Here is an 18,623-nt window from a genome sequence, read left to right as displayed (position 1 = left end):
TCAATTCAAGTTAATAGTAGTACTGATATCGAACTCTAATGTACATATTTCCATTTTTAGATAGATCTTTGTTTGGGCAAAACATCAGAACTAGTTTCAATTTGTTTTGGAAGTCCTTTTAGTTGGACTCTTCTCCTCAAAAGATAGGTATCAAAAGCAATTTAATTATGACAGACCAGAATGAAATAAGAGCATATTTCAGAGTTCTCATCCATGAAATCTTGAATCATCCCTCTTTTGATGTAACTCTAGCATATAAATATGCCATCTTCTTTTCTTTCATTGGATAAAGAAAGAAAGCATTGATAGATGGAGATGGACTACGCTGTTAAAAGTAAATTTTCCAATGATTTGGTCATTGGAAGGTGCAGGTCAGTCCGGGAGTTCAAAGCTTAAATTCTTGATAATCAACTACATTATGGTCTAGTCAAAATTGGGTAGAAGACTAGATTTTTTTGGAATCCTATCCCTTAATATTTCTGTATTGACTGACCATCTTGAACATTTGAATTTGCTGATAGCTAAGATATTTTAAAGCAAGATGATCATCAATTTCCCATTGATGTTAATTGCACTCAAGGGCAGTGAATATGTGATCATTTAGACAACTTCATCAAATTTGGTTAGGCCGAAAACGTTTTAAATATTATTTGGCTACAGTCTTGATAGATGATATGCAGATAAATGAGAAGAGTTCTTATGGTTTAGAATGAATATTGACTCTCACTTGTACTGGTATAAAATAATGCTAAAACTGGAGTGATGGTAACCACTAGTTCAATAGACCAAATTGTTTCTCATAATAATCTTTGCTGATGCAGAGATGCTAACAAAGCAATGACCAGTCAAGAAATTGATATTTAATCCCATTTTACTGTATTTTATCTTACCGGGAATCAAGAAACCTTTTATCAGAACTCAAAACTGGCTGTAGAGAGCCTTATGCTCAACCAGACTAGTTCATGGCTTCCAAGATAGAAGGTTATTCAGTAATGTTGCTGCTTCTTTGCTTTCTCCATCCATTTTCCAAAGCAACTGATACCATATCAGATGGCCAATTTATCAGAGATGGTATGACCCTAGTCTCCAGCAGTGGACTCTTTGCGTTAGGATTTTTTAGCCCTGGCAAGTCTAACAAGCGATATGTTGAAATGTGGTACAACAAGCTTCCTCAACAGAGTGTTGTGGGTGGCGAATAGGAACAGTCCCGTTCGAGACAGAAAAGGAGTTCTTACTATCAAGGATGGCAATCTAGCTATCTTTCATGCAAATGAAGGAGCACATATGTGGTCAGCGAATGTGTCCTCTACGAAATATTCATTTGCCAAGCTCTTGGATTCAGGAAACTTGGTTTAATATCAGAAAAATCACTCCCACACTGGAAAGATTATTTGGGAGAGTTTTGATTACCCTGCACATGTTTGGCTTCCAGGAATGAAACGTGGGATAGACAAAAGAACAGGTCTCAACCGAGGCCTGACATCGTGGAAATCACCTGATGACCCTGCACCTGGTGAATTTGTGCAGCTGATTGCAATGACAGGTCAGCCTCAGTTCTATATTTATCATCAGTCCAGACCTTACTGCCGAGGAGGACCATGGAGTGGTGAGGGAATTGCTGGAGTTCCAGCAATACCAAAATCACCGTACTTCAACTTCACTTTTGTGAATAATGAAAATGAGATATCCTTGGTTTACACAACTTATGATCCTTCTGCTTTACATCATTTTGTTTTAGATGAATTAGGCGTATTTCAAAGGTTGACATGGATTGATCGGACAAAACAATGGCACATGTTCTGGTCAATACCAAGGGATAGATGTGATGTTTACAAGCAATGTGGATTGAATGGTATGTGCAGCTCAGACAGCTTGCTATCTTGCAAATGCTTACCAGGGTTTGAGCCTAAGTCTCCTCGGGACTGGATTCTAAGAGATGGTTCTGAGGGATGTGTGAGAAAGAGAATATTAGAGTGTGGAAAAGGGCAAGGGTTCCTAAAACTTGAACATGTTAAGATACCTGATACATCGACAGCTCAAGTAAGTATTGGTTTAGGTCTGAAGGAATGTGAAAAAGAATGCCTGACAAACTGTTCTTGCACTGCATATGCAGTTGCAGATATCAATCAATTAGGAATTGGCTGTGTGGTATGGTATGGCGATTTGAAGGACATAAGGGAATACCCTGATGGAGGAAATGATATATACATACACGTCGATGCTGTTGAGCTTGGTGAGTTCTTGCTAACTGTGTTTATCGATGATTTACTGGAGAAATGGAGTCCAAGACAACTAACAGCTAAAACGATTTAACACTGGCCTTATTTAGCAGCAAATTCCAAGAAACATTCTGGCATCTTCAGCAACAGCAAAAGATCAATAATAGTCTTAGTTTTTGGGAGTACAGCTGCAGTCTTTGGGATTTTGTTTGGCAGCTCCAAGCGAATAAAGCTGATAGGAAATGTTAAGATGAAAGGTAAAGGTGAACTGCTTCTTCTCTATATTCGTCTTTTTCCTTTTTCCAATATGTGACCAGGTTATGTTGATCTTCAAAGGTGAAAGACTTTGCTAGTAAAAGAATCTGATATCTTTCTTCATCTAATGAATGAATCAACTTTCAAAACCTGCCAGAAGATCTATCTGATGCTATTTCTGTTATGTCTTCCTGTCCAGGGAACAAGGAAAAATTTCATGAGTTCTTAGCACTTAATGACATGTTGGATTCAAATCTTCTTGAAGATAGTGAAGAACACATTGGATTATTGCTTTTCGATCTAGATAAGATAACGGCAGCCACAAACAACTTTTCTAATACAAATAAACTTGGGGAGGGTGGTTTTGGAACAGTTTATAAGGTACTTGAAAATTCATAGTTGACATTGATAGCTGACAGATTATGCACATGGCTTAGAATCCCCTCCCTGCTTTCTTGTTCTAAACTTAAGAGTATTTCTCTTTGGAAATTACATTACATCTCCAGAGACGTATATAATTGGTGTAAAATGATTAATTATTGTCAATTTATACTTGAAACTTGTAAAATTCAGGGTCAACTTACAAATGGACAAGATGTAGCTGTAAAAAGACTGACAACCAATTCAGGACAAGGTATAGAAGAATTCAAAACTGAAGCTCTTCTGATGTCTAAACTTCAGCACAGAAATCTAGTTCGGCTTCTAGGTTGTTGCATTCAGGGAAAAGAGAAGATTCTGATTTACGAACATATGCCTAACAAAAGCTTGGACTTTTTCATTTTCGGTACTGACCTCATCAGCTGTTATTGGAAATGTCAATATCAGTATTAGATTAACAACTTCAACTTCCATGATTTTAAAGCAGATCAGCTAAGAGGCCACTACTGGATTGGAGGAAGCGCTTGCATATCATCATGAGGATTGCTCGGGGGATCCTATCTTTTCATCGAGACTCAAGATTCAGAATCATCCACAGGGATTTGAAAGCAAGCAATATTCTACTAGATGCTGAGATGAATCCTAAGATCTCAGACTTTGGGATAGCCAGGACTTTTGAAGGGAGTGAAACTAACCTCAAAACAAATAAGGTGATAGGAACATAGTAAGTATTACAAAAACACAACATGAACAATTAGATATCCTTGTTTGTACCAACATGTTTCCTTTACATCATTGTAGTGGTTATATGCCACCAGTTTTGGAGTCTTGCTGCTAGAGATAATCAGTGGCAAGAAGAATAGTGGTTATTACTATGAGGACCCCTCATCAAATAATTTGGGACAAGTAAGTAAGAAACAGTATATGTTATATGGCATATTTTTTTAAATTCAAACATTATTTGTTCAGGCAACATTTACATAACGCAACTGTTTCAGGCATGGGACTTCTGGAGAGAGGGCAAGGCACTTGAACTGATAGATCCATTGATGGAGAGGAACTCATATCCTGTTGATGGCATTCTTCGATGCATACAAGTTGGGCTTCTGTGTGTTCAGGGCAAGGCATCAGACAGGCCAACCATGGCAACTGTTGTGAACCTGTTGGGGAAGGAAGCAGCAATGCCTCCACCTAAAGCTCCTGCCTATATCATGACTGATCATTCCTCTACTACTTGTTCTATAAACAATGTAACAGTTACCATAGTTCAAGCTAGAGAATAGCCTTTGAACATGAAATTCATGGTTAAAAGAACATTGTTCGGAGCCAAATGTGTTCGTCTATAGCAAAACTGCAGACAACTATTAATGAATAAACATTACTAGACCCTACTTCTTAACATGATATCAGAGTTTCTATAATAATTTGATTCAGTGCTGGAGTTACGAATCTCAAATAGGCTGATTTTGCTTTCTTACATGAGAAAAAATTATATAAATTCCACTTTTATGATATAAATCTGACCTTTCTACCAATCATCTTTGACCCTATGCGATGGTAGAAAAGTTGTGAAAAGGAGACACAAGGAAAAGAAATATGTAAATTTTGGATGAAAAAGAAGATAGAGCTATTCATTTTAGACTAGGCTTGTGTGTTTTATTTCTAACTTTGACAAAGAATGTCAATTCAAACCTGATTTTGGTAAGAGTAGAACTCAAAGAGAGTCTTAGATCATGCATCAAGCTAAAGCCAGACATTAGTAGCTATATATTGTTGGAATAAGATCAACCAAAAGAAAACGTGTTCTTTTTTGAAGAATAAATTGCAATTAGAGAACTTGCGTTGCATTTTAATTCATATTTATTTTAATCCAAAAAAAATATGAATCACAAACTGATTTGAATTAGTCTATCTTTCCTTTTGTTAAATATGAAGAGTGAATCTTTTGATATAAAAAAAAAAAGTCTTGATGCAAAGAATATGAATTTCAAAATGAAATATTCACGACTTTTACGTATTGTAAAATACTTATCAAAATACTACAATACGTCTAATCCAACGATATAAGAATAAGTAGGGACTCGAAAAAATTAAACATAATACGAACATACGAACAAAAAAATAGATAAATAATGAAAAACCCATATTATAAGTTATCTACATGTAAGTCCCTCTCAATATTGATTTTTAAGGCTTATAATAACTCTTAAAAACATTAATCTCTCAATTAAATGCATTGAATATGGACTTAGAAATCAACAGTTTTATTGGTTGAAAGGGTTCTCTAGTACAATATTATAAAAGCATACTGAAGATTTCTTCCCATTGGTTGGTCAAAATAAAGATTGAAGACCCAGAATTTGGTAAATAATTTCTATGATTATAAAAGCATAATAGCCAAAGTTATAACGGGTGTTTTGTCTTACACCTTTGTCTCATGCACATTCTGCTGATTATAATTATGAATACACAGTAAAATAATTTGCAAATTGGGCCGGCAAAGCTTACCAGGCAAATCTTGTCAAAATCAAATTAGCATGATGATATTGGTATGTTAAACTATACATTCCATCAACTATCACTTTTTCATGTTAATTAATTTAAGGTATGACAAATAAACTATTAATTAGAAACTGTACAATATTAATCTTTACTTGAACATTGATTAGCATCTTTAATTGCTAATGCATTGCCATCATGTAGTGCTTGCACCTCATATATTTTATATTGAAATTTGATTATTGAAAATAAGAGTATTTACTTTAAAGTTTGAATTTTGGCTGAGGAATATATAATTAATTGGCATGATGCTCAAATAAGCTTCTAAATTATTTAAGAAAATTCAAATAAACATTTATTCTTTTATTGCATTCAATCAAGTTCCTGTAATTTCATTTCGAGTCAAATAAGCTCTTATGATTAATTATTGACTAATTATCATTAATCAAAAGTATAAGAACTTGATTGAACACAATAAAATTTTAAAAATTTATTTAAATTTTCATGAATAATTTAAAGGTTTTTTTAGATATTATGCTTAATTAATTTTATTGAATCATAAAATCATGCTCTAAATTAACATATCAATAGGAGGGAAGATTCATAATGGCACCATTACTCGACTTTTCTTCTATTTTTGTTTTGAACTATTGGCTTTGATTATCATTAATTACTAGGAAAATACAAGAAACATGGATTATAATGATCAAAATCCTAATTAAAAAGTTTTATTATGATTATGTTTTGCAAATGATTAGAATATAAATAGCACTTCATTTAAATCGATGATTATGGATTTAAGCATTTCGAAAAAAACTATTATTACAAGATTATCTTGCTAACAATTCAAGTTTAGATATAAAAATTTATCTTTTACTGACACAGTGAATTAGCATGAAAATAAAAGCTAGCATTTGATGGAGCTTTTAAGGCTGATAATCAAGTTTCAAACGTAAAAACTTAAACTTAGAATTTGAAAAGAACGTAATGTTATTTAATAATTCCAAAAAAAATTGTTTAATAATTAAGTCTAAAGGTGCTATTTATAATAACTTAACTCCGCTTGACGTGGAAATAAATTTAAATAAGAAAGTATTCCATCCTAAACTTCCTTAGAGTACAAATAAATTCTTAAACTTATGTATACTTGTTATCAAGTAAATTTTAATAAAAAGAAAATTATATTTTACCTATAATTCCTAATAAGACTCTTAACTAAATAAGAAAAATACTAAAATTATGAACATATCCATTTATAACCTTTGGCTTTTTGTTTTGGCTTTTGACACTCAGCTTACTCCAAGAAGCCTTCTGTTAGACTATCTACATTAGTCCCCTCCACCTGAGAAAAACTCGATCTTGAGTTAACTTGTACATCTAGATACAAAGGTTCATCATGAATGAAATGGGTAAATATCCGTCACATTAAATGTTTTGAAAATTCCAATTATGTCTAGCAAATCCACAATATATGCATTGTCATTGATCTTCTTCAAAATTTGGTATGGTCCATACTTCTTAGGCTGCAACTTACTAAAGTCTCCACTAGAAACCTTTCTTTTCATAGAAACAGCATCACTTGATCTTCTACTTCAAAAATCTACTTTTTGTGATGTTCGTTTTGCAACTTTCTTGTACTTGACATTAGCTTGCTCTAATTTTTGTTTCACCTATGCTTGAACATCTAGCAACTTATTAGCCATATTTTCAACAGTTACACTAAATTTAGGAACTTTAGGCATGTTGATCAAGTCAAGAGCATGTCGTGGCTACTTTGTGTACACAATAAAAAGTGGAGATTTCCTTGTGGCATTATGTACAGCACTATTATAAGCAAACTTTGCTTATGCCAATGCAAAGTCCCACTACTTCGATCTATCTCCACAAATATTGCGAATCAGATAGGTAAGGGTTCTGTTCACATATTCAGTTTGGCCATTAATTTGTGGAAGAGCTGTGCTGCTATAATTCAAAGATGGATCAAACATTTTTCACAAAATCCTCCAAAAATGGGCAAGAAACTTGTTGTCTCGATCTGAAGTAATGGTTTTAGGCACACCACGAAAACGAACAACTTTCTTGAAAAACAATTTGGCTATTCTGCTTGCATCTGAAGTCTTCTTGCAAGGGATAAAGAGTGCCATTTTAGAAATTCTGTCAATAACAACAAAAGCATAATCCATACCCCTTTGTGTTTAAGGCAATCTAAGCACAAAATTCATAGATAAATCCTCCTAAATATTTTTTTGAACAAGTAAAGGCATGTACAAACCACTATTTTGGAACTGTCCCTTTGCGGTTTGGCATATGTAACATCGCTGCATAAATCCTGTTACATCCCTTCTCAAACGTAGCTAATAATATCTTTCTCCAATAGCAACAATTGTCTTGTCACGGCTTAAATGACTAATAAGACTTTCACCATGCAAGTCTCTAATCAACTTTGCTCTCAATGAAGTTCTAGGAATGCAAAATTGGTTGCCTCGCATCCAAAAACCATTATGAATGTAAAATCCTCAATAGGTTGATTTGTGATACACTTTTCCCATATATCATGAAAATCTTCATCTGTATAATTCAATTCCTTAATTATATCAAAACCCGCAATGTCTTGTCTCATTGTCACCAGCAAATCTGTACATCTACTCAATGCATCTGCTACTTTATTCTATACCCCAACCTTGTGCCTTAGCTTGAAAAGAAACTTCTGCAAAAACTAAGACCATTTGGCATGCATGTCATTACTAATCCACTTTTGGCTATTCAAGTACTTCAATGCCTTATGATCCAAGTACAGAACAAATTCTCGCCCGACCAAGTGGTGCTTCCAATTCTTTAAAGCATGCACAACAAAATAAAATTCTTCGTCACACATTGTCTTTTTGTGTCTCCCATTACCGAGCTTCTCATTGAAATAAGCTACTTGGTTCTTCTTCTTTTTTGTGTAAAAGAACAGCTCCCATCCCCACATTACTAACATCGCATTTAACTTCAAATAATGTATCAAAATTTGGTAATGCTAAAATAGGAGTGGTATATAGCTTTTCCGTTAGCACAACAAAACTAGTTGCATCTTCTTCACTCCATTAGAACTTTCCTTTCTTCAGGTGATCTATAATAGGCGTTGCAATACTACTAAAATTTTTAATAAAACGCTTATAAAATGTTGCCAACCTATGAAAACTTCTAACTTTCGTTACTGTTTTTGGAGTAAGCCATTCTCTAATAGCTCAAATCTTCTTTTCATCCACCTAAATTCCAGCAACACTAACTACATAGCCCAGGAATAATAGTTTTATTTGTCATAAAGTTGCACTTCTTCAAGTTCACATATAGCTTATTTTCCTACAAGATCATTAATACCTCGTGCAAATGTAAAATATGCCCCTCTTTTGATCAACTATAAATCATGATATCATCAAAATAAACCACGATAAATTTTTCAATAAAAGGTTTCAATACCTAATTCATCAATCACATAGAGGTATTGTGCACATTGGTTAACTTGAATGGCATCACGAGCCATTCATACAATCTTTCTTTTGTTTTAAAAGCTGTTTTCATTCATCCTCAAGTCTAATTTGAGTTTGGTGGTATCCACTCCAAATATCAATCTTCGTGAACACCTTAAACCCATGTAACTTATCAACCATGTCATCTAGCCTAAGAATTGGAAACTTGTATCCAATAGTGATCTTGTTGATGGCTCAGCTATCCACACACACCCTCTAACTCTTATCATTTTTTAAGGTTAGTAAGGTGAGAATTGCACATAAACTCATGTTCTGCTAGATATGTACTTTGTGTAGTAATTCCTCCATTTTTCTTTGAGAATCTCGTTCTCTTTTAGGCTCATCTTGTAATGAGGCTAATTTGGTAAACTAGCACAAAGAATCAAATCAATATAGTACTGAATATCCCTTATGGGTGGTAAACCGTCAAGTAGATCCTCTAGCATCACCTTATTGAATTCTTCTAATAACAGTTTGACTCCTTCTGGATGCTCTACTATTTTTTGATCCTCTTTAATTGACAACACCTATTTCACAACTAGAGCATGCACCTCCTTTGACTCCTTGAAAGCAACCTCTAGCTCATTCCCTATATGAGTAAAGGTAAAGAAAGTCCACCACTCCACTTTAAAAGCTTTGGTTTGACATTTCCTTCCATTGGCACTAAGGTAAACTTTATATCATCTTTCTCCAATTTGTAGGTGTTTTCTCTCCCATCATGTTACGCTGCAACATCAAATTGTCAATGTCTACCAAGTAACAAGTGACAAGCATCCATATCCATAATATCAAAATATACCTCATCCTTGTATTTGCCAATGAAAAAAGGTACCTTACATCATTTTGTTACATGAATTCTCTTTGCTGCCTTAATCCATCCAATATTGTATGGATTGGGGTGCTTTTCAACTTTAAGACCCAAAATCTTCACAGCATCCTTATTGATAATATTCTTACAACTTCCATAATCAATAATCATATCAAATAAATAGTTAGTGATAGTGCATCTGGTTTGAAATAACTAATACTGTTGAGTGTTATTCTTTTGTTTTGGAAACAACATCATTATTCTCACCACATAGTTTTGGCCATTGTCATAATCCCCATACTCATCATCATTCTCATTTAGAACACAACAAATCTCATTATTCTCTTCTTCTCACTCCACCACATGGACTCCTTTTTTGAGAGGACAGCCATTGGATCTGTGATCAGGTTGATTACATTTGAAACGTTTTCTTAGAGTTGGTTTAGCAAAAAGATTTGTAACATTTTGCTCCTTTTTTGAATTTGTCACTTTTTACTTTCCAATTATCTTTTCCTCCTTATACCAGTCATTGCATGTAGAACTATTATGAACTGATTTATTCTTGTCATTAGATGCTCTATAATTATCCTCGTTGTAACTTTTGCGAAAATAATCAGGTCTGTTCTTTTCCTACAACATTAGTTCAGCTTTAAAGTAATATTTCATGCTTAAAATAAATTTTGTAATACTTGTACCCCTATCTTGTCTTTGATAATGGGCTTCAACCTTTCTAGATACTTGACAACATGTTGCTCTTCAGTCTCCTAGGTCATTTCTCTTGACCAACCTCATAAATTCTACAGTATACCCATGTATAGTTTGTTGACCTTGATGGCATCTCTGGTACTTCTAGAACAAAATTTACTCATAATCAAGAGGAAAAAAAATCATTTTATAACAATTGCTTCTTCTTGTACCAGGTTCTAACTGGTTCTTTCCTTTTATGGTTCCTTCTGAATTGCAACCTTTCCCACCATGTAAAAGCTTTTCCTTTCAATCTACATGCGATAAGTTTCACCTTTTTTCCTTCTGAAATCTTCATATATTCGAAAATCCTATATATTTTCGCAATCCAATCAATAATTCTTCCATATTTAGATTCTTATTAAAGTAAGGAATATCCGCATTTAATTTGAAATCTCTAGTATCTCGATCACCATAATCATTCCTTCCATATCCAGCATATCTCATAGGTTCTACCAAATAATCATCTTCTTTGTCTGAATCTTCCATATAAACTTGTTGTCTACGCCCGTTTACAAAAATTGGTCTGCCGACAAGTTGTTTGCGAGCTACATCATCTTTAGTACGTGTTTTTCTGTCATTTCGGTTTTTGTTGACCTTTACGCCTAAAGCATTAAGTTGATTTGTAATTTCTTCAAAGCATCGTTCCAAACGTTAGAATCTGAGATCCACTTGTTGCTCTAAAGCTCTTAACACCACCCCTTGACCTTGCACTATAAATCGTGAGGCCTCAATTTCATGATCTTTGAGATGAGAACCGTCGCCTACCATAACTAGGTCACTAGCCATTAGATTGAGCAAGTTTCTCTCACTCTAATACCAATTGACACAACGAGTTAACGTGAAAATAAGACTAGTATTTGATAGAGCCTTTAAGATTGATAATTAAGTTGCAAACGTAGAAACTCAAAATTAAAAAAAAAACGAACGTTATTCAATATTTTAAAAAAAAAAGTCTAATAACTAAGTCTAAAGGTGCTATTTATAATAGCCTAACCCTACTTGACATATAAGTAAATTTAAATAAGGAATTATTCTACTCTAGACTTCTTTGGAGTACAAGAAAAGTTATTTCCTAAATCTATGCTTACTTGTCGTCTAAGTAAATTAAAATAAAAAAAATTTATTATATTTATAATTTTTAATAAGATTTCTAACTAAATAAGAAAAATATTAAAAATTACAGATATATCCATTTATAACTTTTGAACTTTTTGTTTTGGCTTTAACTTTTAGTTTGCTCCAAGAAGTCATATGCTAGATTATCTATGTCACTCACTTACATTGTTATTGATTATAATGTAAGTAACAATGAATTTCTTATATCACGTGATTAAATTTTTTATTTAAAGTTTTTAAATTTAAAAGTTTTAAATTTATTAAAAGGTATATATGAGTGATTAGATATTATCTAAATTTTAAACTCAATCATGATAGAAATTTACTTCACATTTGTGATTTGTCCAAAATGCAACTTTAATTGGATTGTGTCCAACAAAGGGCATATGCAAATTGTACTAGGCATCGGAAACTCCTACATAGGCCATTCTTGGAAAAGGGGCAGGTTTGACTACAGCCTCTGAAAGTACCTCCTCCAGTTGCAGAGGTTTTTTATAGTCAACCAAAGACCAACTGTAAAGTTAATGCAGAGTTATGATGAAGAAACAACTGGAAAAGGGAAAATTATGGGCAGTCATTTTCAAGGGACCTTCCTTTGAGAAACTACTGTTTATGGTCATATGGAATTTGTCTTTTAGAGCGCAATGGAACGACGTCAAGTTAAACTTTGGATTGGCAATTCTAGTTCTATCCTTTGAAGCCTTCTAATTCCTCTTTATCCAATAAGTCTTTTGAGAAACCACTCACTTCTTTCCCATTAATTGACACTTCTGTCCCTGCCCAACCTTCCTAGAAACCATGTAGGCAGGCAGGCAGGCAGGCAGCAGTTCCAAAATCCTGGACCGACTGATTCGCCTACGACCACATTACCTGTATCTTAGTTGTCTTTCCAGGGCCTCTCTTTCTTGGAAGTCTCAACGCATCTACTTCAACTCTTTTCTATATATTCCATTCCAGGCCTCCCCGGACATTCCACAAATTGCAAATCTCCAAGATTTCTAACATCCTGTTTCCTTGTACTTGTTTCTGATCTTATTACATCAACTATGGCAGCACCTTCATCATCAGCTTCAGGAAACGCATCATCATCGGATTTCCAGGATTTCTTACCTGTAATGGCCAACAAGCTTGGTGGGGATGGCCTGATAGGGGAACTATGCAATGGGTTCAACCTCTTGATGGATAGTGATAAAGGGGTCATAACTTTTGATAGCCTGAAGAAGAATTTAGCCCTGTTGGGGTTACAGGAATTGACCGATGATGATTTAAGGTCCATGATGAAAGAAGGTGATTTCGACGGTGATGGTGCACTTAATCAGATGGAGTTTTGTGTGTTGATGTTCAGGTTGAGCCCTGAGTTGATGGAAGCATCTCGGTTTTTGTTCGAAGAAGCTTTCGAACAAGAATTCAAGGATTTTCATTGAGACTTTTAGTCCTTTGTTTTCTTGTGTTATCCAAAATTGTTGTTGTAATGAAATTATTGAAATATACAGAAAGAGCAGAAAAAAGATTGATCAAATATTTGCATTTGCATTTGCACTTGGTTATTAATTTTCTCCTTCACTTATTCATTTGTTGAAGAATGCAGATACAGCAAAAATCAAGCTATTGGTTGATTAATTTAAGTGGTAAAATCTGTTCTGTTAACAACTCATATTTCTGCAAGTCTTTTAGTATTTCTGTAGTGTAATTTCTCTGCTCTTGGAAGTTAAAATTGGATTGATGGGCATGAAAATTTTCTAAAATATAGTAATTTACTAATTTTATATATGCATGTGTTTCATATGTTTTCTCTCTGTTGGCATCGTGAACAAGGCCCAACTTCACCTTGTAGTCTTACATCCTTTTACAATGGCCTTGATGGTCCAGGAAATCAACTGGGCTCTAATAGAGTCATTGTTGGATGGCCTAGGAGGAGATGGGGTCTAAGTTGAGTTCTACAACATTGATTGACAGCTGGGTAGGCCGGAAATTTCGGGAACCAGAAAAAATGTGCAATTTCCTAGTAACATCAAGCAATAAATTTAGATGGCAGCCCTGTTTCTAACATAATTTATTAGTGAATGGTTCATGTGGAGCCCATGTTCTTGAAACGTGTGTGCTTACTGGGTCACTTGTCCAGGATACTAACGTTGTAACCTCTGACCGGGGGCATTTTGGCTAAAGCTTGGAAGCTGCTGAAAACATCAATGCCCCAAGTCATCCGCAGTTTCTATTTTCTAAATGCCTTTCTTTCTGGTTTTGGAACATGATTATCTGAAAAGCTGCCTGATTATTTACATTTGAATTGTATCTGGATGTTTTTTCCTCTTGCCGATCCTAGTAGAGACCCGAGAAATCTGGAATTGAGAGTCCTTTCAGAGCTAGAAAAATCTATATTTACAGTGTCCCAAACTTTCAAATATGAGCCCATATTTGACAGGGACAGGCGACATTTCCAAATCAGAGGACTTGGTTTAAGGTTTCACAATGTGGCTAGTCGTCAAGAATGATCCTTTATTTCTTCTAAAGCATGTATAATTACAAGTCAATAAGTCCAGTGAGTTGAATCGTCATCAATCATTCAGGGCATTGAAATAGGCTCAAACATGTTAGTCATTAAGCATTTTTGTAGAAAGAGCTCCAAGCTAGACATCGATGGATGTTCTCTCACTAACATTTTTTAGGACTAGTTTCCTAATTTTTCTCTTCAAATGCCGCATAGCACTTGACACCATTTCTCTCTCTCAGTCTCTCAGAGATGGCAACACCTTGGTTTCAGGAGATGGAAGCTTCGAACTGGGTTTCTTCAGTCCTGGTGATTCCAAGAACCGTTACGTGGGAATTTGGTACAAGAAAATTCGAGTTCGAACTGTTGTTTGGGTGGCAAATAGGCAAAATCCAATCACTGACACTTCTGGCTTGCTGATGATAAACAGCATCGGCAATCTTGTACTTCTCAGTCAAAACCAGAGTGCTGTTTGGTCGTCAAACTCTACCAAAGAAGCTCAAAGTCCAATTGTACAGCTCTTAGATTCTGGAAATCTTGTCTTAAGAGATGAGAAGGATGGTGATTCACAGTCATATTTGTGGCAAAGCTTTGACTATCCAACAGATACATTGCTTCCGGGCATGCAGCTAGGATGGGACTTGAAAACCGGTTTTGACCGGCATCTCTCAGCATGGAAGAACTCAGATGACCCGTCCCCTGGTGACTTTTCTTGGGGGATAGAATTACAAGATAATCCTGAGGCAGTCATCTGGAGAGGCTCAAAGAAGTACTACAGAAGTGGTCCATGGAATGGACTCAGCTTCAGTGGATCACCTGAACTAAGGTCCAATCCTCTCTTTCAATTTAGCTTTGTCTCTAACGAGGAGGAGGTGTATTATGTATATTACCTCAAGGATAAATCACTCATCTCAAGGGTTGTTCTGAACCAAACCATTTATCTGCGACAGCGCTTTGTATGGAGTGAAGAGAGTCAAACTTGGAAGGTATATGCATCTGTGCCACGAGACTACTGTGACAGTTATGGCCTTTGTGGTGCTTATGGGAATTGTATTATTAGCCAGTCACCAGTCTGCCAGTGTCTAGAGGGATTTAAGCCTAAAATACCAGACAAATGGAATTCAATGGACTGGTCTGGAGGATGTACGCGCAACAAGCCCTTGAACTGCACAAAAGAAGATGGATTTCTAAAATTTGAAGGGCTAAAACTGCCAGATGCTAGACATTCCTGGGTTTACCAAAGCATGAATCTCAGGGAATGCAGGGCAAAATGTTTAGAGAATTGTTCTTGCATGGCCTATGCAAACTCAGACATAAGAGGAGGAGGTAGCGGCTGTGCCATGTGGTTTGATAATTTAATTGATATCAGACAGATAGATTCTGGTGGAGAGGAACTTTATATTCGAATTTCTGCTTCAGAATTAAGTATGCACATAATTTTTTACTATTTGTTAATTCATTTTCCTTTATATGTGTCTTTCTTTGTGAAACTGAGTTTGCTTGAGCAATTCTTTGCGTTTTGTTTCTTCTGCAATATAACAATGCCATTGCTTTGTCAAATCTGAACCTGAAGAAGCTAGAGGTGAGCCTAAGAAGAGGATTGCAGTTATCATAGGCATCACTGCCCTGGCCATAGTTGCTGGGATGCTTATGGTACTTGGCTTTTGCCGAATCAGGAAAAACTTACAAGGTACAGTTCATTTGTCTTTGTTTTTTGGAAACTTTTTAGAAATGTAAAGCATGCTTGAAATTGCATATCAATCATTTGTCAGGCCCAAAAAAGACTGTATAAATGTAATGAAATATATAAACTACAACTGTATATTAAAAGGAGGCATATTTCTTCACACCATTTCAGAGAAGAAAGAAGACATTGGAGAAGCAGAGCAGAACATTGAACAAAGTAAGGAAGACATGGAGCTTCCATTGTTTGACCTTGCCACAATAGCTAAGGCCACCAATAACTTTTCGTTCAACAAGAAGCTAGGGGAAGGAGGATTTGGACCTGTATACAAGGTGATAAGCAACATGTTTATGTATCTGAAAATCAGTGCGTCATTTATCAAATGAGTAGCAGTACAAACACTTAGATTACTATAACTAACACACTCCTGTTAATGTTACTTTTCAGGGTTTATTAGCAGATGGACAAGAAATTGCAGTGAAGAGGCTTTCAACGAAATCTGGACAAGGATTGAATGAGTTCAAGAATGAAGTGAAGTTGATTGCAAAACTTCAGCATCGTAATCTTGTAAAACTTCTTGGTTGTTGCATTGAAGGAGATGAGAAAATGCTAATTTATGAATTTATGCCCAACAAAAGCCTGGATTTCTTCATATTTGGTATGGATCTTTCAAAAACTGTCTATAAGTCTTATTAATGCAATTTTAGGCCTAAACAGAAGTCAAGCAGCTCAATGTTCTAATGGGAAATAAGAAACCTTTCAGATGAAATCACAAGCAAGCTATTAGATTGGCCCAAGCGATTCAACATAATCTCTGGGATTGCTAGGGGGCTTCTGTATCTTCATCAGGATTCCAGACTGAGGATCATACACAGAGATCTCAAAGCAAGTAATGTTTTACTCGACCATGAAATGAACCCAAAAATTTCTGACTTTGGCATGGCTCGAACTTTTGGTGGAGACCAGAGTGAAGGAAACACAAACAGAGTGGTTGGAACTTAGTAAGTACTGTTGGTCATCTTTTAAACTGTATATATGTATATTTCATTATTTTAACGTTGCTTTTAACATCATACTGCAGTGGTTACATGGCACCAGAATATGCAATTGATGGGCAGTTCTCAGTGAAATCTGATGTCTTTAGCTTTGGTATATTAATGCTGGAGATAATAAGTGGAAAGAAGAATAGAGGGTTTTATCATCAAGACAAAAGTGTTAGCCTTATAGGACATGTAAGTGTTATGAAAATTGATTATCTTTCAACATACTTTCAACTATTAAATGACAAAATGGTTTTGATATGCTCTAGGCATGGAAATTGTGGAAGGAAGGAAGACCGTTAGAACTAGCAGATGATGCATTCTTAGGGGAGTCCTGCGCTCTATCAGAAGTGGTAAGGTGCCTCCACATTAGTATATTGTGCGTGCAGCACCATCCTGAGGACAGGCCAAGCATGCCATCTGTAGTTCTGATGTTAGGCGGCCAGAGTGCATTGCCTCAACCAAACCAACCTGGTTTTCTATCAAACAAGGACAATTCTAAAGAAGTTCCACGGGGCAACCCTGAATCATCTTCAACCAATGAAATAACTGTCACAATTTTGGAGCCTCGATAGAGATGTTCTTATCCTTATGTCACACGCATTATGATCTTTACTAAATGATTTTCATTAACATTGTTGTTGTACCTTATATTTCTACATAGTTGTTAATCAATCTTAGTAGAACCTTAGGCCTTGAATTCCATTTCTCCTGTCTAGTAAGCTGATATGACTATTGAGTGGCAAACGAATCAAGGAACTGTAACAATCTGGTTGCCTCAATGGAAACCGCTGACTGAATTATGATGCATGCTGAAGCTCCATCAAACACTTATAAAATGGACTAAATGTAGGAAATCATAACCTATTCATCCTGTGCATAATCAACCCTTTGTTATCAGCAACAAGAAAAGAATTCATTACTGGGATTCTTGCTTAGTTTTCTGGTTGGACTAATTCTCTTCTTAAATTATAAATTTTTATTAATGTAGTAAGTCTATTAAAGCAGAATATATGACAAGACCTCTGTCAAAATAACTTAAGGAATTAGCAGTAACATGAGTTTCCACTTCCGTTGCTTAAATCCAGAAGTGGTTTAGTAGCTGATCATTAAGGAATCTTGGAATTGGGAATCTGGTTTTGCAAGCTGAACAGCTTCACATAACTGAAACCGCTAAGCGCGAACCTTTGCAACCTTTTTTTTTGTGGTTTCAGATCCCTGTTTCTATAATTCTCGGATCTTCTTATACCCAGTTGTCGCTGTTCATCCTGCCATGGTAGGCGGCATGGGAGGTGGTGGCAAGACCAGTCACTGTACGAGGGTTTTTTTTTATTACTTTATTATCTATTTCTATGCTAAAAAAAGGAAAAGCCCAGACAGCTATTTGGGCCCAATTCGAATTTATATTGATCGAGCTTTGCACTGCCAATTTTAATGGGTTCAAGGTTCTTAATAACTTTGAGTCATTCAACCTAAAATAATTAAAAAAAAATAAAACACAGTAAAGATCAGTAAATAAAATAAAATAGAAAGACCATTGATAGAGCTTTGCACTTACAACTTTAATGGGCTCAAGTTACTTAAACTTAATTAATTTGACTCAATATCAACCTAAAATAATTAAAAAAATAATAATAAAATACAGTAAAGACGAGTAAATAAAATAAAATAAAAAGAATGATTGACAAAGTGTTCATGCCTTAGGCGAGTTTAATTGGAAAGAAGACGAGCACGTCTTATTTCCATGGCGTTGCGTTTAGTTTTATCCTTGATGTCGTTTTGATTAACTTCACTATTTTTTTTTACCTTTTTACTTTACTGTTTGACTGTTAGGGATTGTAATTTTGTTTTCTCTTTTTCCTATGCTACGTCGTTTA

The 18,623-nt window shown here is 35.2% G+C and overlaps 2 protein-coding genes and 1 pseudogene across 2 annotated transcripts; all 3 read left to right on the top strand.

Annotated features, from left to right (window-relative positions):
• On the top strand, positions 963–4,135 carry LOC18593757 (annotated as a pseudogene).
• On the top strand, positions 12,295–13,067 carry LOC18593756 (calcium-binding protein PBP1). Its single transcript, XM_007021121.2, has one exon. The coding sequence runs from the start codon at positions 12,581–12,583 to the stop codon at positions 12,956–12,958; it is 378 nt and encodes a 125-aa protein (XP_007021183.2). The 5' UTR covers positions 12,295–12,580; the 3' UTR covers positions 12,959–13,067.
• On the top strand, positions 13,720–17,451 carry LOC18593755 (G-type lectin S-receptor-like serine/threonine-protein kinase At4g27290). Its single transcript, XM_018125010.1, has 7 exons — positions 13,720–15,447; positions 15,596–15,712; positions 15,881–16,038; positions 16,154–16,364; positions 16,470–16,707; positions 16,788–16,938; positions 17,016–17,451. The coding sequence occupies exons 1-7, from the start codon at positions 14,172–14,174 to the stop codon at positions 17,319–17,321; spliced, it is 2,457 nt and encodes an 818-aa protein (XP_017980499.1). The 5' UTR covers positions 13,720–14,171; the 3' UTR covers positions 17,322–17,451.

This window comes from Theobroma cacao, chromosome 7, assembly GCF_000208745.1.
Source record: "Theobroma cacao cultivar B97-61/B2 chromosome 7, Criollo_cocoa_genome_V2, whole genome shotgun sequence".
NCBI lineage: Eukaryota > Viridiplantae > Streptophyta > Magnoliopsida > Malvales > Malvaceae > Theobroma > Theobroma cacao.
The sequence above is the reverse complement of the archived record's forward strand: the minus strand, read 5'-3'. Positions and strand labels throughout refer to the sequence as shown.

What these genes read in the sequence shown, in the direction of transcription:
- LOC18593756 (XM_007021121.2), top strand. Translation starts at nt 12,581, where the DNA reads ATGGCAGCACCTTCATCATCAGCTTCAGGAAACGCATCATCATCGGAT.
- LOC18593755 (XM_018125010.1), top strand. Translation starts at nt 14,172, where the DNA reads ATGGATGTTCTCTCACTAACATTTTTTAGGACTAGTTTCCTAATTTTT. An exon ending in GATTTGGACCTGTATACAAG is followed by an intron (nt 16,039 to 16,153) that starts GTGATAAGCAAC and finishes GTTACTTTTCAG; the next exon opens with GGTTTATTAGCAGATGGACA. An exon ending in GTGTTAGCCTTATAGGACAT is followed by an intron (nt 16,939 to 17,015) that starts GTAAGTGTTATG and finishes GATATGCTCTAG; the next exon opens with GCATGGAAATTGTGGAAGGA.